The 24,220-nt window shown below is 36.8% G+C and overlaps 3 protein-coding genes across 3 annotated transcripts; 2 read left to right on the top strand and 1 right to left on the bottom strand.

The window, feature by feature from the left end:
• Window positions 1-6,515: 6,515 nt before the first annotated feature.
• On the bottom strand, window positions 6,516-8,405 carry LOC112164368. Its single transcript, XM_024300575.1, has 2 exons — window positions 8,367-8,405; window positions 6,516-8,258 (listed from the first exon to the last, which is right to left on the bottom strand). The coding sequence occupies exons 1-2, from the start codon at window positions 8,403-8,405 to the stop codon at window positions 6,516-6,518; spliced, it is 1,782 nt and encodes a 593-aa protein (XP_024156343.1).
• Window positions 8,406-14,513: 6,108 nt separating this feature from the next.
• LOC112192621 (pentatricopeptide repeat-containing protein At2g35030, mitochondrial) lies at window positions 14,514-17,342 on the top strand. Its single transcript, XM_040512653.1, has one exon. It carries the CDS (start codon window positions 15,307-15,309, stop codon window positions 17,206-17,208), a length of 1,902 nt encoding a protein of 633 aa, XP_040368587.1. The 5' UTR covers window positions 14,514-15,306; the 3' UTR covers window positions 17,209-17,342.
• A 1,123-nt stretch (window positions 17,343-18,465) lies between these two features.
• LOC112164359 (pentatricopeptide repeat-containing protein At2g35030, mitochondrial) lies at window positions 18,466-23,545 on the top strand. Its single transcript, XM_040505839.1, is given in 6 exon segments — window positions 18,466-18,481; window positions 18,568-19,041; window positions 19,044-19,076; window positions 19,079-19,420; window positions 19,423-20,385; window positions 22,926-23,545. Coding segments are annotated over 5 exon segments (1,449 nt in total). The 3' UTR covers window positions 20,007-20,385; window positions 22,926-23,545.
• The last annotated feature ends 675 nt before the right edge of the window (window positions 23,546-24,220 follow it).

The raw sequence follows: 24,220 nt of genomic DNA, 5'->3' as shown, positions 1-24,220 counted from the left end.
AACTGGCTCATTGCTGCTTAGATACCTGACAATATAGTAATCGCCTAATCGGGGTAGAAGACTCGTCCTTGACCACAATGAGAAGCCAATATATAAATCCGGCTAGGCTGAACTTGCTCTTGTTGTTGTTGTTATTCTTAGATTGAGATTGCTTGTTGAACTTAGCTATCTCTACATATATAAGCCCCATTTGCAGTAGCTTCTCTCTTTGTGGCTCACTTCTCTCATTTCATAACAGGAATATGATTATCATACGGGGTTAGGAGTATAACCTGCCACTTTCGTAATGAAAGAGTTCAAAAAGCGAAAGGAAATGAAAGAATTCTTTTGTTTGTTTATTTTAAGGGATCGTCTTACAACACAAATCCAAACCCTTCGATCATGTTTGCATAAAAAATCAGCCGTATTGGGATTTATTTAGGCATGACAATTTTTTTTTTCAACTAAATCGTTCTTACCAATTTTTCGTTTGGGAAATTTTAAATACACACCCAAAACTACTTAATACACATCCCTATTATTTTATTTTAAATCAGATTTTATAGATAGATTAAATGACCAAAATAGATATCTATATATTAAAAGAAAAATAATAATAATCATATCTTCCTTATATGATTCTATAATTATAAACACAATAAATTTCTATACATGCATCCTCATTTAAAACAATAATAAAGTTAGAAACCATCTAATTTAATTTTTTCTTAAATAAATTGTAATTAAATGGAGTGAGAAACCATATAATTTAGAATTTCAAAATCAATGGCATTAAATGTTTTTAAAACAAATCACTTTACTCCCACTTTTAGTTTTTTTTTCTAAAAGTTATGATTAGTCAATTTATTATCTAATATAAAATATCACAGGCATAAAACTTTGTAATTGTTAATTTGTTTGACCATCCAATGACAATTTCATAGTTCCGCCATTGTTGAAAAATTACTGATACAGTTTTGGTTGAATGTTTGACTCAAAATTTTATACTTGATCAATATGGTGTTTGGTGGATGAGAACTCAAATAATACAAAACCTATTTTTAAGCATCTATTTGAAGGGACCAATAATGAATCCTTATGGATTTCTCAATAACTAAGACAAGTAATCAATATGGTTAGATATACTAATCAAATTAAATAGTAGCCTTAATGTTGTTAAATAATAGTGTATTTCATGGTTTGTTAGGTTAAAGATATTTTAGGTAATTTGGATTGTGTATTTAGTAAAATATTAGAATGAGAAATTAAATGATAAGTGTATTGAGAAAGGAGCGTGTATTAAGTAATTAGAGTGTGTATTTAAAACTTCTCTTTCTCTTTTCGTTTGTGTTTATATATATGATGGTTAATTTGGCTTAATTCTCTTTCCAGAATGCCAGACTGCAATGTGTGAGAGTGCTGAAAGCAAAATGGATGCCGAGTCGTTATGGTTATGGATATGATCTAACGTTGGTGTGGTGAAATTTTACGATGCTGAGTACTTATAGATTTACTTGGCGGTTTGTGTTTGAAAGAGGTGGTTCTTCTCGTTCGTTGATAATGAAGGTCCTATAAGGCTATATCATTACCTCGGTACGTACTATATTACACATACATATATGTGTGGCATGCTCAATAGTGTGGGGGAAGGATTCGATCTTGAACCTTTGGTGTTGATCGAACAAGTTTTAGGTTGGTATATATGCTATGATCATTATGTATCTACTTTATTTTGGCTAACCAAAAATGTGATGTTATATATTGATGTTAATCAATTTATTTGCAAAACGTGACATTATATATTGATGTTGACCGATTTATTTACTTCAAACAGAAATTTTTTTGTACTGATAATGATTCAGAGGGTGGATCATTGTCTCGCTGGGCAGCTAGTTACTGCAAGAACAAAGTTACAAGGATATCCACTTTCAAGAGTCGATCTCCTAGCTTTAGAATTTTTTAATTAATACATTTGATCATTTGTTTTGACAGTCTGTTGTTGTCTAAATGATACTGTATCTTTATCCGACTGTCAGCTTATGTTATATACATGCGCTGTTAATCATTGGCTTTGCAGTTATGAGCTTATTATTTATGAATTGATATGAATTGTCAGACTTTTAATTAGGTGAATCACGAAGCAAACATAGTTTCAACTTTTTTGCAGTCCAGAAATTGATTGTTTTACAATATTTTCTGTATCTTGGGTATTTGATATATTATCGCAACTTAGGTATAAATTTGGTATTTTTGACATTTTATTTTGTTATTATCACAACTTAGGTATAAATTTGGCATTTGATATATTATTGCCCTGATTCTTTTGTAATTTAGTATCGTAATTCTAAATTTTTAGAATAGTAGCATTGGCGTTTCTTTGCAAGTAGATGTCGTGAGTTTGACTCAGGATTAGTTAGTATCTACATTTTCAGTTGAAATTTATTTATTTGTTCATAAAACAATTATCGTTGAAATATATACATATTTGATTAGTTTCCAATATTACTATTTTTTGTCTGTTCATATACCCTTTAAATACTATAGAGATATCGTATTTACATCGTAAACCAATGAGTACAGTCCCAAGGAAACTGGAAAATAAGGTAGACTTGAATGGTTGTTACATAGTGGCTATTGTGATGAACGGTATGTGACAATTGTTGCCGACTCACACAAATATTGAATTGTATCCTGTGTCTAGGATTCTGAAAATCATTATTCACGAGTTTTAAATATACACAAGTATGAAACTTCTATATGGAAGGATCTTAATTTCAGTATCACTAGGAAATGCAATATTCCATGGCGCATAAAAATTTTGTTCGAAGACATCCTTTGGCTGGCTCAGTCTTCTAAACTCTGTAGTCTGTAGATAGATATTTGAAACTAATTATTTCCGAAAGGTTTAAAGGTGATGTTGTGAAATTAACCATTAAGGTTGAGTATTTCAGTTGCATAAAAATCGCTAAAAAGTTGTTCTTCTCTCTGGCTCTCGTAAGAAAGAAGTTCTTCAACAACTAGTCCTGGCTGGTGGTGGTCTTGTACCTACGGCAGCGAAGGGTGTTGTCTCATCTCTCTCTTGTCTACTCCTCGGTGGTGGTGGCGATCTTGCTTGACTGCTATCCGTGTCCATAGACTGCAACCACTTTCTTCTTATTGTTATCACGATTTATGATGGCAATGGTTAAGTGTAATTACAGAATGGATGTATGTAATTCTCAACTAACGGAACTGATCAATATGTCAACAACTTTAGAAATCAGTCTTAGGAGTGCAGGCCAGTTCGCATCCTAATACAGGATAGCAACACAACTTGAATCCTAAACGAAACTGCCGATCAATCTTAATAAGTCTAACGATGTTATGCTTTACTCAATTAGCCAAATCATTCAAAGTAAACTCATCACACATAACACAAGATCTGTTGACGCAGTAAAACCCTCCAAAGAGGTAAACAACTGCGGGCACTATGCCGGTGAACAATCCACTATATGAATATGAAAGTACATAAAGATCTTACACAACTCATCTACTAGAACCAATCTAGTGGGCAGCGGTGTCTCCTCGTCTTTGCTACTTCCAAATCAGCGACCTTGTTCTCCTTTGTCAATCTTAAGATGGCACAACTCTCACCTCGGTTGTCAATCACCTCAAGGCACAAATCATGCATGAACTACCAACACACATGAAGCATAAAACCAGAAAACTTTTTGATAGAAAAAGTTTGAGATTTGATAATCCTTCAAGAGCTAAACAAGGAACAGCTCATGAAGAATTCTCAACAACAATTTTGGCTCAATACTTTCTGAGGATGAAAGATCAGAAAGCTCTTTATAAAAGTAGCAGTAATTTGTTTTTCTGTTCTGGTGCACACACTTAACAATGTGAAAAACACATATATATAAGATATGAATCAACTAGGGTCTCCTAGGGTTTCTGCTACCGAAAGGCTTTTCAAAAGAGGTTTTTATCCATGGATTAAAATCAGACGTTTAAAAGGAAAAGCCCATAAACCAATTTAAGAAAGTTTGAATCCTTTGGATAAAACCTTCCAAAAATTCGCATATCAACACCTTAGGATTGAAAAGATTTTCGCATCCTACAATAGGATTTAAAGACAAGTTCAGTCCTAACCACTTGACAAGCATGCACATGTATGCAAGACATACCTGATTGATGAGAGTTGTGCCTGAAGCTTGAAGCATTCCATTCTTTCAAGGATCTAAGAGTAGAAAGCTATTACAAGAAACATGACTCTTGGTTGTTGCGCTTAGGAAATGCCAATCAAAATAAACATTGCACTAACAATCTCCCCCTTTGGCATTTCCTAGGCAAAACAACATGTACATTTAATCATACACAATAGTTGATCCTATGCTACCATGACCCAAGAAATATGAACTTCCAAGTTATAATCTGTACACAAGAAACATAACACCCGTGAAGAACAAGTATGGTTGAAGTAATGTAAGCATAAGTATATGGAACATTAAGAACATTAAACTTCCAATCTCTCCCCCTTTTTGCCTGGAAAGGACAAAGGGACCAAAGCATATTGTGCATAAGATTTCACTCCCCCTAAATTCAATACTCATGTATTGGTAGCAGTGGAAACAAACATTAATCAGGGGGCTAGGAATAAAATGTCAAACTGATCCTGCAATAGAATTGAACCTTCAAACACTCTTGAATATCAGTATGTTATGACAAATTTCAAAAGATCAAGAAGAATAGTGTATATGTTTAAACCAAGGTAACCTGCACTTTGTAGCAGACACAATTAAGAAGAACCAAGCAAAGATGATGCATGAGACAGACCATTACCACACACAGAGCAATCAAGCAGAGCTTTTCCAAGATAACATCAACATGAACACTTCTCAAGAGCATCAACCAGCAGATTTGAAAGAGAGCAGGTCTCAGTAACGAAACACTATTTATTTCAAAACCAAATTGAGTTAGGGTACTAAAAGTGCTATGCTGAAAAGTGAACCCAGATCATCAGAGGCTTTAGAGAGAGTATCACTAAAAGGAAAAATATATATATAAATGGAGACATGATCTATGAGGGCGCATTGAGCGTTGAGCAACTGATATACATTTTTTTTTTTTTTTTTGCGACCCCCGCTTTCCTTTTTTCTTTAATTAATTTTTTTTTTAACAGAAAGATCATGAGTCAAACCATCCCCGTTTCGACCTGAAACACACTAGCTTTACAAGGCAGGTGTCCCATCTACATTTGGAGATAGCCTGACTTGCCTAGACCACCACCGTTTCGACCTGAAACACTCTAGCTTTACAAGGCAGGTGTCCCATCTACATTTGGTGGTAGACTGGATGTCTCCTTAAAGAACAACTGGTGCCATTACAAGAGTGATAACTCGGTCTGCATACCCCACTCAACATCTTAGGTGTGCAAGTGCAAGAGACAAAGCAAGGCTTCAGTTGCCATAAACACAAGAAGGGAGGGAAAAGAATAGGGTTTAATTCTGGACCTTTAAACACTCAAACAGCAAGAACATATCACTACAGGAGAAGGCCAAGTGATTTAACTAAATCTCAGTTCATGAGTTGCTCTTGAGGTGATAATGTACGACAATGCACATATTAGGATTGCAACAGAACACGCATCCTAAACTAGGATTGAAATAAACCTGGAATCCTAAATGCAGAAATAGCAACACATATGCATATAGTCAAGTAACTCGAATCTAAATGAGGACAACAATGATCAAATCTATACTACATGCAAACACACAGCTGCTACAAACACAAGTTAAAACAGGAAATCAACTTTGACCACAAATTCTAATGAATCTCTTGAAATTGTCAACACATACTTGATACAAGGGCATTGAAAGTTGGCATTCATTTAACATGAACTCAAGTACAAGAGAACTTCTTTGAGCACCATTTAAAACACCACATGATATGTTCATATTATTAACCTTACCTGTCAACTTACCACAAGATAGATTGGATTAACCTGATTCACACATTCAGTAACACCATTATGAAATTTTCCAAGACATTGAGTTGTTGATACCAAAGTTCTAGACCTTTTTTTTTTTTTTTTAACTTTGGCAACCTAGCTTTCTTTGGAAATTGAGCATCCAAGCATTCATCCATTAATCCTGCAACTCAACACTCTCAAACAGAAATACCCGTGAGGCATGGTATGGTATGATATAAAATCAAAACATACACTTCAGTTTTTCCCTTTTTTTTTCTTTTTTTTTTAAATAAAGTCCCTACAAAAACAAAACCCAAAAAGAGAAAAGAACATCCTTATAGAAAAATGCAGAAATAAACACAAGCTACTAAGATCTTAGGATTGAAAAGCATATTCAGTACTAACAAACCAGAAAATATTAGCAATAAGAAAACTAATGTAAACAGAAAGACACTACTCCCCCTATATATGTGCTTATGATGGAAAAATCATGCTATTGGCAACCAAGAATATATTTTTCACAAGCACATATTGGAGGAGTTCACTTACCTGTATGTGGAAGCTTAGAAAGATGAGTCTCTTTTCATATCCAGACTTGCTTCATCTTGGGCATAGGTGAGAATGGAACTGAAACAAATCTTGCTATCTTGTTTACTTCTTTCAAAAGAAATTCCAGCTTTTCTTGAAGATATTCTTTCTTTTTGTTCATGAGTGGCTTCTTGTCATTCCAAGAATTTTTTCTTAGTTGATTGCACCTCGGTCTTATATGTCCCCGCTTTCCACAATGATGACACACAGGCACAAAATTTCTTGGCTTATCATTCTGCTTGGGTGGAATTGGGAGAGAAGCTTGAGAACTGGATTGCATAGTGGCCTTTACAAACTTCACAGGTTCAACTTTTGATCTGGATTCACCCGTGTATCCCAACCCACTCTTGTCACCAGCTTTCTTTCCACTGGTTAGAAGATTATCTAACTTTTCACCACTTGAGAGGATACAACCAGCCTTAATCTTCATTTGCTCGAGCTCATATAACAGACAAGCCTTTTCAGTTTTAAGTTCCTCAACTTTATCACATCTCTCTTGGTACTTTTGTTGAAGGGATTGAAAGTCCTCCACAAGAGACTTTCTCACTGCATCACTTGCCTCCAATTGGGATTGAAATCCAGCTTCAGTCCTACTAATATCAGTCTTCAAGTTCTCAACTTCATTACTCAATTCTGAATTTCTTTTCTTCAATTCTTTTGAAGCCTCAGACAACATGATATATTGTTGAATTACTTCCTCAAGATCAAATTCTTCAACTTCAGACTCATCACCAATAGTCATTAATCCTACCAAGGCCACCACTTCAGAATCACTTTCAAGCATAAAGTCGTCTTCACTGTCACTCCAAGTAACATTCATTGCTTTATTCCGTTTATTCTTGGACTTCTTCAAGGTATTTGCACATTCAGATGCAATGTGACCAAACCCTTCACATGCAAAACACTTTGGAGCATTGTTGTTTCTTTTTTCATGTGCTCTTTCAAACCTTAAAACCTTATTACCCGGCTTTTCTTTTATTCTTGTATTCTTGGAGCTTGAGTCAAACCTTGATTCACTTCTTTTGGATTTCCTATCCTTGAGAAATTTTCTGAATTTTCTTGTGACAAGATCAATTTCATCTTCATCAGCATCCTCTTCATCTGTTGACTCATCTTCAATGTCTTTCTTCACTTTAAGAGCTATGCTTTTGCTCTTCATTTCATCAGGGAGTTCCATCTCATATGTGGTTAAGTTTCCAATCAATTCTTGCAGATTATAAGTATTCAAGTCCTTCGACTCTTGAATGGCTATCTTCTTGGAATGATATTTCATAGGAAGAGACCTGAGTATTTTCTTGACTATTCTGTGCTGAGGTATGGGATCTCCTAAGTTGAAACAACCATTCACAACAACACTAAGCCTAGCAAAGAAATCAACAAACTTGTCATCATCACCCATCTTCATATTTTCAAATTGCTGGATAAGTTGCTGAAGCTTGGATTCTCGAACAGCTGTAGTGCCTTCATGAGTAACTTGGAGAATATCCCATGCTTGCTTTGCAGAGTAACAATGAGAAATAAACTGAAATTTATCAGAGGATACCGCTGTGAAGATAGAGTTTAATGCTTTCTGATTATTTGTACTCTTGGTGTTCTCATCTATAGTCCATTCACTCATCGGCTTCTTAACTTTGGCTTCAACAGTAGAACTACCCTCTCCAATCTCTTTTGTGTCAACTTTTTCAGTCTTAGTTGGATACTCCCAACCACTTTCAATAACAGCCCATACAGCTACATCCTTTGCCCACAAAAAAAGCTTTCATCTTAGCCTTCCATGCTGCATAGTTAGTTTTGTCATCAAGGAACGGAGGGTGACTTGTTGACCCAGCTGCACGATCACTTATACCTTCCATTCTGTTTCCTTTGAGGATCTCACTAAGTCCATCTAGTGACCTGCTCTGATGCCAATTGTAATTATAGAATGGATGTATGTAATTCTCAACTAACGGAACTGATCAATATGTCAACAACTTTAGAAATCAGTCTTAGGAGTGCAGGCCAGTTCGCATCCTAATACAGGATAGCAACACAACTTGAATCCTAAACGAAACTGCCGATCAATCTTAATAAGTCTAACGATGTTATGCTTTACTCAATTAGCCAAATCATTCAAAGTAAACTCATCACACATAACACAAGATCTGTTGACGCAGTAAAACCCTCCAAAGAGGTAAACAACTGCGGGCACTATGCCGGTGAACAATCCACTATATGAATATGAAAGTACATAAAGATCTTACACAACTCATCTACTAGAACCAATCTAGTGGGCAGCAGTGTCTCCTCGTCTTTGCTACTTCCAAATCAGCGACCTTATTCTCCTTTGTCAATCTTAAGATGACACAACTCTCACCTCGGTTATCAATCACCTCAAGGCACAAATCATGCATGAACTACCAACACACATAAAGCATAAAACTAGAAAACTTTTTGATAGAAAAAGTTTGAGATTTGATAATCCTTCAAGAGCTAAACAAGGAACAGCTCATGAAGAATTCTCAACAACAATTTTGGCTCAATACTTTCTGAGGATGAAAGATCAGAAAGCTCTTTATAAAAGTAGCAGTAATTTGTTTTTCTGTTCTGGTGCACACACTTAACAACGTGAAAAACACATATATATAAGATATGAATCAACTAGGGTCTCCTAGGGTTTCTGCTACCGAAAGGCTTTTCAAAAGAGGTTTTTATCCATGGATTAAAATCAGACGTTTAAAAGGAAAAGCCCATAAACCAATTTAAGAAAGTTTGAATCCTTTGGATAAAACCTTCCAAAAATTCGCATATCAACACCTTAGGATTGAAAAGATTTTCGCATCCTACAATAGGATTTAAAGACAAGTTCAGTCCTAACCACTTGACAAGCATGCACATGTATGCAAGACATACCTGATTGATGAGAGTTGTGCCTGAAGCTTGAAGCATTCCATTCTTTCAAGGATCTAAGAGTAGAAAGCTATTACAAGAAACATGACTCTTGGTTGTTGCGCTTAGGAAATGCCAATCAAAATAAACATTGCACTAACATTAAGGTATTCTAATCGAGAGTTCTCAGGTCTGAGGGCCAGAGGGGGGGCATGGTTGATGGCACCAGGTGATCGGCTTTCGATCGGTGGTGATGGGCTACTTCTTGGGCTGCAATAGTGGAGGTGCTTACTAGCAACTCTGTCTCTTTTGCGAAGGCAGTGACTTTGGAGCCGGTGTTGTTGGTAGCTTTGGATGGATCACATCACCACTGTCGGAGGTAAAGGCGGCTCTATTTTTCTTGGGGTCTGAATCTTCGATGGTGGTGATGGCGGATAGGTATCGCTCATCGAAGGAGCCAATTTTCTCGGAATCGGGCCAGATTACGGGACCTATCCTCGATAGTGGTCACGGCTGGTACGGCATTGGTCTTTACAATGATGGTGGCGGGTTCTACGAAGTCTGCAAAAATATCATCCGCGGCGATGGCAGTGTAGTGTGGTAGGGTAGGGTTTTTAGTAAATGGGACCAAGCTTTTTGTGCTTCTAGCGGATCTTCCAGTGTAGTACTGAAGGAAGATTCCTGTTATTTCGAATGTACTTAATGTTAAATGAGTGTCCTGGTTTCTACGTACCACTGCAGGTGTTAGCACGACTTCTTGGCTACCCCTAGTTGGCAAGAGGGTATGTAATGGTCATTCTGCCTTATGATCAATATATTGGCTTTTTGCCGTGATTCAAAAACAAACTCCTGGTAGGCAGCGAGTTCTTTGCTTTGTCAAATGGTCGCTACCACCTAGTGATAGGGTGAAGCTAAGTGTCGTCGGGTCTATTCTCCGGCGGCAACATAGTAGGAAAGCTGGGTTTATGGTAATTATGCTACACTGTAAAAGGGTTATAGATCAAGTTATCTTTCCGTTATGTCACTGCTATGTCAAAGCAAATGGAGTAGCTAGTAGAGCACTTTTTGCTAGTTGGCGCTTATTAGAATACATGTCTTATGTAGAGAGTCCTGATATTATTTCCGGACATACTCTAGATGCTTATTGTAATCAGGGTTTTAGGCTCAATGTCCCCCCTTGTATCCGACAGTTTCATTAATCAATGCTTGAGGAGTTGAGGGCAATTGCACCAGCCCTTTATTCAGGAAAAAAAAAAAAAAAAAAAAAGGTTTATGACTTTATGGCTAGTAACAATTCTGGAAAACCTTTAGCTTGCATTTGGATGAAACAATTTTAAATTCTTGACAACTTTTGAAATGATGGAATCTAGAACTCCAGCAATTAAAATTTTATTAATTGCAGTTTCCATTGTTTGGTTATATCTAGTTAGAATTTGAATTGTGTAATAAATTAAGAAAGTTTAAAATAAACTAAAATATTAAAATTAAAAAAATATTGTTTTGGAAACTAATAAAGAAATAAAGATCGAGAAACTTATGTAGGAAATTCGAAATGACATAATGGAATTTGAAGTGAGAAATTTAGAGAATCAATTCCTTCTTTTTTTTTCCCTTGTTTGGCTTTCTAAATTTGAAAATTATGAATTTAAGTAATTTTTTCTTCTCTAAAAATTTAAGTTTTTTTTTTAATTTTTTTTTATATATATTTTTAAAGCCTAACCCACCCTACTCTTACATATATTAGTGAGAATGACATTTACAATATTAGAATTATAACATACCAACATGTCACAACTCACTGATTTTTTTTTTTTTTTTTAAGAACTCAACTAATAAACCAGTTTTTGCTTAAAACTCGAACAATAAGTACATGGTAGCAGGATTGCCCATCTAAACATAGACATCAGTTAAAACATCATTTACTCAAAAACTTGATAACAGAGCTAATTTAAGAAGTCAGCTAATGAACCATTCCCCACAAATCTATCTCATCCACTATCAATCATAGATAATCACCAGTCTCTCCCTCCAACTTGCATCCAACTTGTCTTCTAAGGCCAGTTGTGCAATTCTCGAAGCAGTTCTATTTTGATGCCTCTCACATTTGCTCCACTGCAAATTCAGCTGCCGATACTAAGAAATGAACGCAGCAACACATAGTGTAAGTGATGCCATGAAAGCTTCAAATGTTGAGAATCTAGTATGAAAGAAATGTGACTCCATCACAAAAGGGCCATGGAGGCGTTCAGCAGCCAAGCGCAAGGCTAGGAGGCAGGCCTTAGCTTTTGCCTTAGAGGCAGAAGTAGCCACCCTGATCTCACACGCTGTAAGAAGGACCTGACGATCAGGAGCGCGAGCTATAATACACATGGCCACCTTGCAACTAGGCTTGAACCAGAATGAGCTATAGTTCATTTTAATATGAACTGCATGAATCTGCCAAAACCTATCATTTACAACCAATTGCCCCATAGGTCCAGCAACAATTTCAGCATCATACTTAATTACCTCTTCAACCATTTTCGGTTGATTTTTGATTTCTTCAGTCAGAATTTAAGTACTTACTTTTCGTGGTTTCTTATTATGTTTTGGCCAATTTCCAGCTAGTGTAATCCCTTTTTCTTCCTGATGCAAACACTTTATATGGTCAGCTTTTATGTTTTCACCGCATCTACCAACTGTTTGGCTGACAAGTAAATTGTCTCTTTCGCGTCTTTCTTGTAGAGTGCAGTAGTGCACTCTACCATAGAGACCAAAATGTTGTTTTCCTAAACTCTATATCTCAAGTGAGTATATATCTTTTTTGCTCAACAAGCGTTCCCAGCCTTCCTTATGCCTCAATTTCTGAAACCAGTGTGGTGTCTTGTTGAGTGAAGTTACGTTCTTGTTGAGGAATCTCAGAATTCCAGCTAATGTCAAACTAATAAAAGATGCAATATATTAGGTTCAACCATTCTAAGCTACATTTAATATTATATTGCGTTTTCGTATAACCAGCTTTAGTAAATACAGGATCAGGAGAAATACATGTATCCTTTAAGTATTATACTTCTTTCTATGAAGTAATGTTTTCTTTTTCTTTGGTGAAGTATTCCGTTTCATAAGTGTAGGCAATCCTTGGTTCCTAGTATTGTTTCATTAATTATTCATGAAAGAAAAACTAAACCATAAAAGATGAGATTTGGGTTCAAGTACAAGTGTAGGGTGTAATTTTGTGGGTTTGAATTGATTGACAATCAGTCGGGTGTCATTCTAAGCCGGGAATTGGGGTATAAATCTTGTCAAAAATGTTAGAGTTATAAAATAAACAAAATAATATAAACAAAATATATAAACATGTATCACAAAAAGAAGAGGGATTAAAAGAAGATGTATTCTAATCTAACTAAACTAATGACAAATAAATCTAAATCAAGATAGAAATAGGTGAATGGAGAAGCAAAGATGAAACAACCACCACTAACACGTTAACAAGGAATCCAAACATCAATTATGAATCAAACATGTCAAAGAAAGAAATCAAGAACATGGATGAATGCATACAAAGTTTTTATTACTTCCCTTAATTAATTAACTAGATGAACGCACCATAGTCAATCCTATTAATAAACATGCAATTACTAGTGATAGCTACTCACTAACAAAAACATATTCAATGCAAGACGCACAATGAAAGTTTGATTGATTTAAGCAAAGATAACAAGTTAATTGGAACGCCAATCTTTCATGCAAAGTTCATTGTTAATTTTTTTTTTTTCAACTTGCCATTGTTCATTGACCCGATTTAGGTGTAATTTTGTTTGGTTGTTTTGTCAACTTTGTTTTGTGATTTTGGTTTGGCTTTTCATGTGTCCACTTTATGTTGTTTTGTCAACTTTGTTTTGTGATTTTGGTTTGGCTTTTCATGTGTCCACTTTATATTAACCTCCATTTTGATTTGTTTTGGCTAATTTGCAAGTTTTTCTTCTTTATATTGAAGGGAAAGCTAAGATGGGAATATTTGTGTGGTTGAAGTTAAGAAAGCTGAGGTTTGCCATTGGTGTAAGAGGTTACATCTGCATTGCAACTCTAGACTTGTGTTCCACTGAAAGGCATGTCCCAATTTTGCAACTAATATAGTTTTGTGAACTACAAAACATAATTAACTTGTGGCTTTTGGAATTACAAAGATTGATCAACATCAATCCTTCAACAAGATCTTGACCAATAGTTAATAGAATTAGATCTAATTTTAGTTTGTGATACTGATAGGCTGATACATATCACATCTGCATCCTGTGAATTGATGATGAGAAATAAGAAATTTTTGCTTATGTTATCAGTACTCAACTAGTTTGCATACCCAGTTTCTCATGTTTCTTCGGGACAGTTTTCAGATGCTTCTTTAAATGCCAATTTTCTAGTTATTCATTATCTCAAATGTTCTTAGGTTCAGCAGCTTTATTTTATTTTTTAATATTTCCCTCCTCATACTTCTAACTGCAGTCTTCACTGAACAGTGTTTGTAATGTAGATGATTTATACCTTACCACTAGTACGTGCAACTATCTTTCCAAAACCCTCATTATTGGAAACATATATGAACGATTTAGATTGCTTTTCCTGGTTGCTTTCATAAACATCATCCTATTCAGATAGGCCGTCAATGACAACCACAAAATAAATTTATGCTACAAAATATCTAAACCTGTATCTAGCAGTTCCCCATTTATGTGCCACAACTACTAAAAGAAAACCAAACAAAACCTGAAGCACCTAAAATCATAACACAAAAATTGGTTCATTTGTTTATAAGGGAGTTTGGATAGACATGGTACGTTCTTAGTAATGTGCCCTTATTGGTTTGGTAGAAATATTTAAGTGGGATCTTGATATAATTCATTTCAACCGACTTTCTTAGATAGAAATTCTGAAGCTGAGTACCTGGGCAGTGGTTAATATATATTACTATTATGTGTTAGTTTCTTTTAAGAAGTTTTGGATTATGTAGTTCCTCACTGCTTGTTTGTCTTTCAGGTCTACGACCCGAATCATACATTTCTAAATAACATATTTATTTCGGAAATGGTAAGTTTGTGTTATGTCTAACTTGTCTAACTCTGAGGCAGTCTTTGATTATGGATAAGCAATTGGATTAGTATGTTCAAACGTGAGGCGTTTTTTATTTATTTTTTATTTTGGTTACAAGGGAGGTGAAGAAGGCCTAAACAGGAGAATAAGAAAGAAAACTAGCCCAAAGGGCTAACCCTAACTCTCCTAGTTCTGGAAAAATTACATAGATCATCTAGAAAAGCACTAGAAGCATGGAGGAGGACTAGAGAACAGAACAATGCTAGGATCATGGCTTAAGCTGCCCTTAGCAAGACCATCTGCAGTGTAGTTGCATTCTCTGAAAATGTGTTTAATACTCGCTTCATCAAACATACGTGAGGCGTTTTGGCTAATGGCCAATAATGCATTTCATATTTCTTTTAAATTTGGTGGAGCCTGTGAGAACAAACTCTATGCTTCCCTTCACAGTATAGCTAGATAGATTGATTAGTGCTAACTAAGCTATCTCTATAGAATCGATGTCATCAATGCCCTCAATGGCCGCCGGAGCTCCGGGAGGATGACTCATGCTAATGGAGCAACAATTGCGTTGAGTATGCTACTAGTTGGTGAGTTGGAGATTTTGGGCATGACAGAACAGAAGTACCAAAATAGCCTTCATAGTCTATATGGAGCTGGGGCTAAAATTGTCAAACTATAAACAAAAGAAAACCGTTGCGGCGTCAACAGAAGGGGAACAGGGGATGAAAATCTCGGCATTATTGTCTAGTCAGACCAGTTAATCGTCCATCTCGACGGACGCCGGCGAAGGCAGACCGTCGTCGTCTCAGGTCGAGCTCAACTCTTAGGTCAGCTCAACGAATAATAGTATGACACATGTTATGAACAGAGCCAGATTACCACTCTTGAGTTTTGGTCAAGCTCTCCGTACTCCCAGACTTGCATACCACTCCATGACCCAGAAAGCCTCACCCAGAATCACAATGCCGGACAGAGACTACAGTGCCAGCTCCGACGTGGCCAAGTCCAACTGGCTGATCACGAAGCTCAGCAGAGACGGCAAAGTTGGAGAAGCCCGCCAGGTGTTCGACGAAATGCCTGAGAGAGACGTGGTGACGTGGACGACGGTGATCACGGCGTACATCAAGTGCGGGATGGTGGAGGAGGCCAGGAGGCTGTTTGATAGACCCGATGCTGAGAAGAATGTCATCACTTGGACTGCCTTGGTTGGCGGGTATATAAGGCTGAGGCGGATTAAGGAGGCTGAGTGGTTGTTCTATCAAATGCCGGTCAGGAATGTGGTTTCTTGGAACACTATGATTGATGGGTACGCGAGGAGCCGGCAGGTTGATCAGGCGTTGGAGTTGTTTGAGAGGATGCCGGAGAGGAATGTGGTTTCTTGGAACACGGTTTTGACGGCTCTGGCGCAATGCGGGAGGATTGAGGAGGCCAGGAGGCTGTTTGGTTTCATGCCGGAAAGGGATGTTATTTCGTGGACCGCAATGGTTGCGGGGTTTTCAAGAAATGGCAGGATCGATGAAGCTAGAGAAGTTTTTGATATGATGCCTAGAAGGAATGTGGTCTCGTGGAATGCAATGATCACGGGTTATGCTCAGAATGGGAGGCTGGAGGAGGCTCTTGAACTGTTTGAGAGGATGCCGGAGAGGGACATGCCTTCGTGGAATACGATGGTTACTGCCTTTATTCAGAATGGGGATTTAAAGCGCGCGCGGGACTTATTTATTCAAATGCCACAGAAGAATGTCATATCATGGACTACAATGATCACTGGGTATGTACAAGATGGGAGAAATGAAGATGCATTGATGATCTTTTCGAAAATGGTGGCTGATAATGGGGTGAGACCTAATCAGGGAACTTTTGTCAGTATCTTGAGTGCTTGTAGTAACTTAGCTGGTCTTTGTGAGGGACGTCAAATACATCAGATGATAAGTAAAACAGTTTATCAGGAATGTGTACATTTGGTGTCTGCACTCATAAACATGTATTCAAAATGTGGTGAGTTAGTCTCTGCTAGGAAGATGTTTGAAGATGGATCGACAATCCATAGGGATTTTATCTCCTGGAATGGAATGATTGCAGCCTATGCACATCATGGATGTGGTATTGAGGCAATTAACTTGTATAATGAAATGCGGCAATTGGGGTGCAAACCTGATGATGTTACTTATGTTGGGCTGCTTTCTGCATGCAGCCATGCTGGTTTGGTGGAGGAGGGACTAAATCTTTTTGATGAGCTTCTTAGAGATGGGTCAATACAAGTGAGGGAAGATCACTACACTTGCTTAGTTGATCTTTGTGGTCGAGCAGGGAGGCTGAAGGAGGCTTTTGATATCCTTGAGAAGCTTGGGACCAACCCATCAGCATCTATTTGGGGGGCTCTTCTTGCTGGATGTATCGATCATCGTAACATGGATACTGGGAAGCTAGCTGCAGAGAAGCTTTTAAAGGAGGGACCAGATGATGCAGGAAGTTACTCGTTGTTGTGGAACTTTTATGCTAGATCTGGGAATTGGAGAGAAGCTGCAAAGATGAGGATTAAAATGAAAGAGAAGGGGTTGAAAAAGCAGCCTGGTTGCAGTTGGATAGAAATTGGAAATATGGTGCATGTGTTTGTGGTCGGTGATAAGTCTCATTGCCAATCTCAACCTATATATTCTGCACTTCACGATTTACATAAACAAATGAAGAAGATTGGGTATGTACCAAGAAATGATTTGAATGTGGATGAAGATATTTCAATTACATAAATTCTTACTTGGGATATTTGAAACTTCAATAGGCAGAATTACAGTGATATGTGGACTTCATAAGATTTGGCATTCCATTAAGAGCAAAAAGCTTATAATTAAATAATGCACCTGAAGCAGTACTTGTATGGCTAGTTTGGCGGGCAGGCTAAAGCATGGGGTTGGACTGTTTTAGACAAATATTGGTGTTGGTGTTAAATTGTGTTTAAAATGGCAATCAAGTCATTACGACAACTGATTACATCTAGACCCAGATAAAGTTAGATTCTTTCCTCACCCTCACCCTCACCCTCCAGCGGCCAATCTCTAGCAGCAACCGGTGGTTACCTCTATTACAGCAATGTGACCATCTCATCTATCTTCTGGTAGGTTTGGGTTTTCATCTCTGCTGCTTTCTGATTTCCTTTTCTTCTGCTATCCACTGTTTATTTGTTTATTATTATATTTTAAACCAAACTGAAGCTGAGCTTGATGAACATGCATGCTGGTTTAGTTAATCACTTTTTATTCACCAAGTTTGATGGTTCTTTTATTTTTTATATTCGCTGACTTAATCTTTGTAAGATTACATTATTAAATTCTTACCAAAATATTCAAACTTAATAATAAAAAATGTATTGGATAAACTAAGGTTGATTTGTATGTAGTTCCTCAATTCCAATTTGAAGTAGCTTTGTTATCTTTCCATCCTGTTGGGACATTGTTAAAATTCCTGATGGACTTTGATTTTCTTTCATTTTAATTTTTTTTCTTTTTCTTTTTCCTGAATCATAGATCCTATCTTTCTTTTGACTAAGTTCTTATACAGAATGAGGAAACCAAATGCTCGCTCTTTTTGAATTTTTGAATTTAATTTTTTCTAAGAGGTGATATCGATATATGTGCATAGATTCAATCATCTTTCCCTTATAGTCCATCTTTTTCAAGGTACAAATTTGTTCCACTACTCCATAATCTTAATTAGTTGCTAGCGATTATGGGATTGGTTCTAGTTGTTCATTTCAGTACAGTTGAGTGAATATCTGTGACATAGATATTTTGTTCACAATATGTAATCACCTAATCTTGGTTTTATCTCATGACACAGGCAGGCACATAAATCTTATGCAGAGTGGCTTGACAGCAATAGTAGCTAAAAGATTGCTGCGGATTTAGCATGTAGAATGAATCTGTTTATCTCGTTTTATTGGCCTCGGAATCTAGATTTTAACGTATAAGCGTTCAGAGATATTTGGACAGAATCAAGTTGGAAATGGAATGGCTCACTCTTGTTGTTCGGTTGTTCTATTCCCTTACTACACTGGAAATACTATTCCTAAATTAAACCGATGTAATATCCATTCCATTACTAAATCTGAGCTGAAGAAAGAACCCAATGTGCCCAACCCAATGTGGTTTCTTGGAATATGGTTTTAACAGCTCTGGCGCAATGTGGGAGGATTGAGGAGGCCAGGAGGCTGTTTTGTTTGATGCCCGAAAGGGATGTTATTTCGTGGACCGCAATGGTTGCGGAGTTTTCAAGAAATGGCAGGATCGATGAAGCTAGAGAAGTTTTTGATAGGATGCCGAGAAGGAATGTGGTGTAGTGGACTGCAATGATCACGGGTTATGCTCAGAATGGAAGGCTGAAGGATGCTCTTGAATTGTTTGAGAGGATGCCGGAGAGGGATATGCCTTCATGGAATACGATGATTACTGGCTTTATTCAGAATGGGGATTTAAAGCGGGCATGGAACTTGTTTATGAAAATGCCACAGAAGAATGCTATGTCCTGGACTACAATGATCACTGGGTGTGTACAAGATGGAAAAAATGAAGATGCATTGATGATTTTCTCAAAATGGTGGCAGATGATGGGGTGAAACCTAATCAGGAACTTTTGTTAGTATCTTGAGTGCTTGCAGTAACTTAGCTGTCCTTTGTGAGGGATGTCAAATACATCAGATGATAACTAAAACAGTTTATCAGGAATGTTTATATTTGGTGTCTGCACTCATAAACATGTATTCAAAGTGCGGGGAGTTAGTCTCTGCTAGGAGGATGTTTGAAGATGGATTGACAATCCATAGGGATTTGATCTCCTCAAACGGAATAAATGCAGCCTATGCACATCATGGATGTGGTATTGAGGCAATTAACTTTTATAATGAAATGCGGCAATTGGGGTGCAAACCTGATGATGTTACTTATGTGGGGCTGCTTTCTGCATGCAGCCAGGTTTGGTGGAGGAGGGACTAAATCTTTTTGATGAGCTTCTTAGAGATGGGTCAATACAAGTGAGGGAAGAGCATTACACTTGCTTAGTTGATCTTTGTGGTCGAGCAGGAAGGCTGAAGGAGGCTTTTGGTATCCTCGAGAAGCTTGCGACCAACCCATCAGCATCTAAGTGGGGCGCTCTTCTTGCTGGATTTATTGATCATCATAACATGGATACCGGGAAGCTAGCTGCAGAGAAGCTCTTAAAGGAGGGACCAGATGATGCAGGCAGGTACTCGTTGTTGTGGAATTTTTTTGCTAGATCTGGGAATTGGAGAGAAGCTGCAAAGATGAGGATAAAAATGAAAGAGAAGGGGTTCAAAAAGCAGCCCGGTTGCAGTTGGATAGAAGTTGGAAATATGGTGCATGTGTTTGTGGTTGGTGATAAGTCTCATTGCCAATCTCAACTTATATATTCTGCACTTTACGATTTACATAAACAAATGAAGAAGATTGGGTATATACCAAGCAATGATTTGAATGTACATGAAGATTTTTCAATTACAGGAATTCTTACTTGGGATATCTTCAGACTTATATAGGCAGAATTAAAGTGACATGTGGACTCCATAAGATCTGACAGTAGAGGAGTACAGTGGGGGCACCTGAGTTTTTGCGAGATTGGCATTCCATTAAGAACAAAAAGCTTATGGATAAATTATGCACCTGAAGCAGCACTTGTAAGGCTTGTTTTCCAGGCAAGCTAGAGCATGGGGTTGGACTATTTAAACAAATCTAAGTGATAGCATTAAATTGGGTTAAAATGGATCATACACAGTCAAGTACTACTCAAATCATTCTGTGACAGTTGGAATAAGTTGTTGCAACAACTGATGTTATCTGCAGCAGGATAAAACTAGATTCTTCCCTCACCCTCCAGTAATCTCATTACAGCAACAAGACCATCTCCTCTATCTTCAGGTAGGTTGGGTTTTCATGTCTGGTGCTATCTGATCTCCTTTCTTCTGTTATCTATTGTTTATTTGCTTGTTTCACTTTTCATTCACCAAATTTCTTTTATTCTTTATTCACCTTACCTATTCTTTGTGAGATTATGTCATTCAATTCTTACTAAAACATTCAAATTAATAATGTATTAGATAAACAGAGGTTTATTTGTAAGTAGTTCTTTAATTCCAATTTGAAGTAGGGTTATCTTTCCATCTCATAGAGACAATGTTAAAATACCTGATTGAGTTTGGCTTTCATTCACTTCAGCTTAATTTTATATTCTTTCCTCTTTTCTTTTCCTGAATTATAATTTTCATGTTTCTATGACTAATTTCTTTGGATGGAATGAGTAAAGCAAATGCACACTATTTTTAAAATTTTGAATTTATTTCTTTTCTAAGAGCTGATATCAATATATGGGTATAACTGCTTGTATTCAATCTTCTTCATCTTTCTACTGAGTTAGCATGGACAATGAATCTATTTATCTTGTCTCTTGCCCTGGGTATTTAGGTATTTAGCAATTGCTCCCTCTTATACTGTATCTGTTTTTTCGTATTTCTCTTATGCCCAAATCTAATTTTCCAAATGCTCTTTCGCTCCCATTCTCTCTGCTTTCTCAACACATGTCTCAAAAGAAGATTTCATGTTATGAAAATGGGGAAGGTACATGCATTACAGTTTGTTAGTCAGAGAAATCTATAGCTTTAATGAGATGACACGTTACTACGCTATTGATTAACTTTCAGTAATTCCTATATTCATGTGCAGTAGGACATGACATCCTTATTTGACCATTAAGTCTTCGATATATGGGATACTCGTAGCTGTTTTGTTTCTTTAAAAAGTTTGGTGTTTGTTTGGCACACCATATAACTAGTCGGATACAGATTTAAGAAGTTCCAACGCTTAATTCCACTGTCCTATGCGTCGGACATGATTTAGGTAAAACACTAGTTTATGTAGTAGCTGTTTGCTGTTACCAAGTTATAGCGGACCGAAAGACTCATTTGGGATCTGAATAGGGTTTTTCAGGCTCTAAACTCTCCTGGTGTCCGCTAGCTTTTAACATTTTACCAGTATTATCAACCAATTGGGATCTTAATAAGGTTTCTCATGGAAATGTTGTTGTATGATATTGTGAGAAATAAACTGTAGTCTTTTATTTGAGTGCTAAAAAAAAGAAGCCCAAATCATCCCACTCGATTAGGAAGAAGTACAAAAGGCTAAATGAATATTCAACAGATTGCTTCAGAAAACTAATTTAGTCCAGATGATGACTATTGGTGTTGATAATCTGCATCCCTTGAAGAATATTATCAATAATTGGTAAAGGTAAAAAGGCCAGAACCCTTTGAGGTTGTGGGGTGCTAGCTGTAGTTTGGGTGGTCTGGATGGAAAGAAATAAAAGATTATTTGAAAACTATGGAGGGGTGGAGAAGGAAGACCTGTGGGAGTGAGTCAAGTTCTGGGCATCCTTATGGGTTTCTATTTCTAAGGAATTCAAGGATTATAATCTTTCTTCCATTATACTTAACTGGCAAGCAGCTGTAGTATAAGCCCCTAAGCCTTGATTAGTATTACTAGACGAGATGCTAGGCCTATAGCCCTAGCTGCCCTCTTTAGATCATTAAAGCGGACTCCTTGTCCGCCTCCCTGTATCTCGATTTTTGCTTTTTTAATAAAAAGCTGTTTCTTCTCGAAAAAAAAAGAAACTGCTTGCAGATGATGTCTAGCTTTGACAGATGCGCTATCTCTCATGTGTATCGAGAAGTCAATATGGTTGCTGATGTGCTATCCAAGTGTAGTTTGAACACTGAGAGTGGACCATCTTCATGGAGCAACCTCCTCCTCAAGTTGTCAATATTCTCATTGATGATTTGAGTGCAGTTCCTAGATTTAGGAAAGTTTGTAGTTCTATAACTTAGCTTTTGTTTTCTTTGGGCCTGTTTTGGACCCCCATCTATCCAAAAATAAAATAAAATAAAATAAAATAAATAAAAATAAAAACTAATTTAGAGTTTTGAACATATTTAGACATACAATATTATCTTACCCATTGCTTTTTGAATTTTTTAAGAAAACTGTAACTATTAATTCTTGGATATAATTTGGGGGATACATATCTGCGGCATTTTTTCTATTTTATATGCCATCTTATTTTAGTGCCAAGGTTCAATATATGTGTGTTGAAACACTTGGCATTTAAAACCAAAAAAATAAGGCATCCCTATCTTCTGTGTTTCCTTTGTCTGATGTATCAAGTAATATGCAAATTATGGTGGTTATACATATTAAATCAAGATTGAAACAGAAGGTCGATGATTTTTATTCAACTTGCCATTGTTCATTGACCCGATTTACCTTAGTGTCTAAGGTGTAGTTTTGTTTGGTTATATTGTCAGCTTTCTTTTGTGATTTCGGTTTGGCTTTTCGGTTGTCCACTTTATATCAACCTCCATTTTGATTTGTTTTGGCTAATTTTCAAGTTTTTCTTCTTTATATTGAAGGGAAAGCTAAGATGGGGATATTTGTGTGGTTGAACTAAAGAAAGTGGAGGTTTTCCATTGGAGTACGAAGCTACAGTTGTAGTTTGCCATTGGAGTAAGAGGCTACACCTGCATTGCAACTCTAGACTTATGTTCCACTGAAAGGCATGGTCCCAAACTCCCAATTTCCAACTAATACAGTTTTGTGAACTACAAAACATAACTTCTAGCGTTTGGAATTACAAATATTGATCGACATCCATTCTTAAACAGGATCTTGACCAATAGTTAATAGAATTAGATCTCATCTTAGTTTGTGATACTGATAGGTTGATACATATCACATCTGCATCGTAACTCATGAATTGATGGTGAAAAGTAAGAAATATTTGCTTCTGTTATCAGTACTCATCTTGTTTGCATCCCCAGTTTCTCATGTTTTTTAGGTGGGTTTTTAAATGCTTCTTTAAATGCCAATTTATTTCTAGTTCTTCATTATCTCCAATGTTCTTAGGTTCAGCAGCTTGATTTTTTTATATTTCCCTCGTAATACTTCTAACTGCAGTCTTCACTGGACAGCGTTTGTATTAGAGTTATCTTGAAGGAGCTTTTAATGTAGATGATTTGTCTTTTTTTTTTTTTTCTTGTTCCAGTTATGAATGTTGTTATTTAACGACGTTATTTGATAATGTGGGAAGAAGCATGGATCACTATAGGAGAGGTTAATTCCTGGGTCTCTGTATGGGTGTCTGTAGTATTTTTGCTTCAGTCATTTATTCATCTTGGCAACCTCCTGTATATGGAATTTTGGGGTGAGAGCATCTTTTGTTGTGTATGTTTTAATTGCCGAGTTGTGTGGCGCTTTTGTCAACTGTTGCCGTATCCTTTCTTTTATGTTAAATGAAAGTTGTCTTTCTCGTAAATAAAAGTTGAATGAAAGTTTTGTTTCTCGAATCTTTGTTGCTTCATTGCATAGCCTGCCATTCGACACCGTGGTTTGGCCTTCACCTAAACTTGTCGACAAAGCCAACCCTACTCGTTACAGGGACAGAGACTCTGCCAATTTTCTTCAGTATATTGCTTCGTGTGACCACCAGACGAAGAGTTTCTTGCAATCGAGGAGATTGACTTGATTGATCGAGCACAGAAAAGAAAGATATCATTAGCTTTTGGCATTTTGACTGCTTGGTGCCTGGACTACGAAATACTAGACAATAGTTACAATACCATCTTCGACTCTGCTTTTGTTGGACTCGCCGGGATATCTTGACCCAGATTTTTTGGTGGAGAACTTTTTTTTTTTTTTTTCCATACGA

This window comes from Rosa chinensis, chromosome 1 (genome assembly GCF_002994745.2).
Source record: "Rosa chinensis cultivar Old Blush chromosome 1, RchiOBHm-V2, whole genome shotgun sequence".
NCBI lineage: Eukaryota > Viridiplantae > Streptophyta > Magnoliopsida > Rosales > Rosaceae > Rosa > Rosa chinensis.
The sequence above is the reverse complement of the archived record's forward strand: the minus strand, read 5'-3'. Positions and strand labels throughout refer to the sequence as shown.

Bases quoted from the DNA above. Each gene is read 5' to 3' on its own strand.
- LOC112164368 (XM_024300575.1), bottom strand. From the start codon at position 8,405: ATGGACTTAGTGAGATCCTCAAAGGAAACAGAATGGAAG. The intron at 8,259-8,366 runs GTATAAGTGATC...TTGTGGGCAAAG, and splicing joins CAAAGGAAACAGAATGGAAG to GATGTAGCTGTATGGGCTGT.
- LOC112192621 (XM_040512653.1), top strand. From the start codon at position 15,307: ATGACACATGTTATGAACAGAGCCAGATTACCACTCTTGAGTTTTGGT.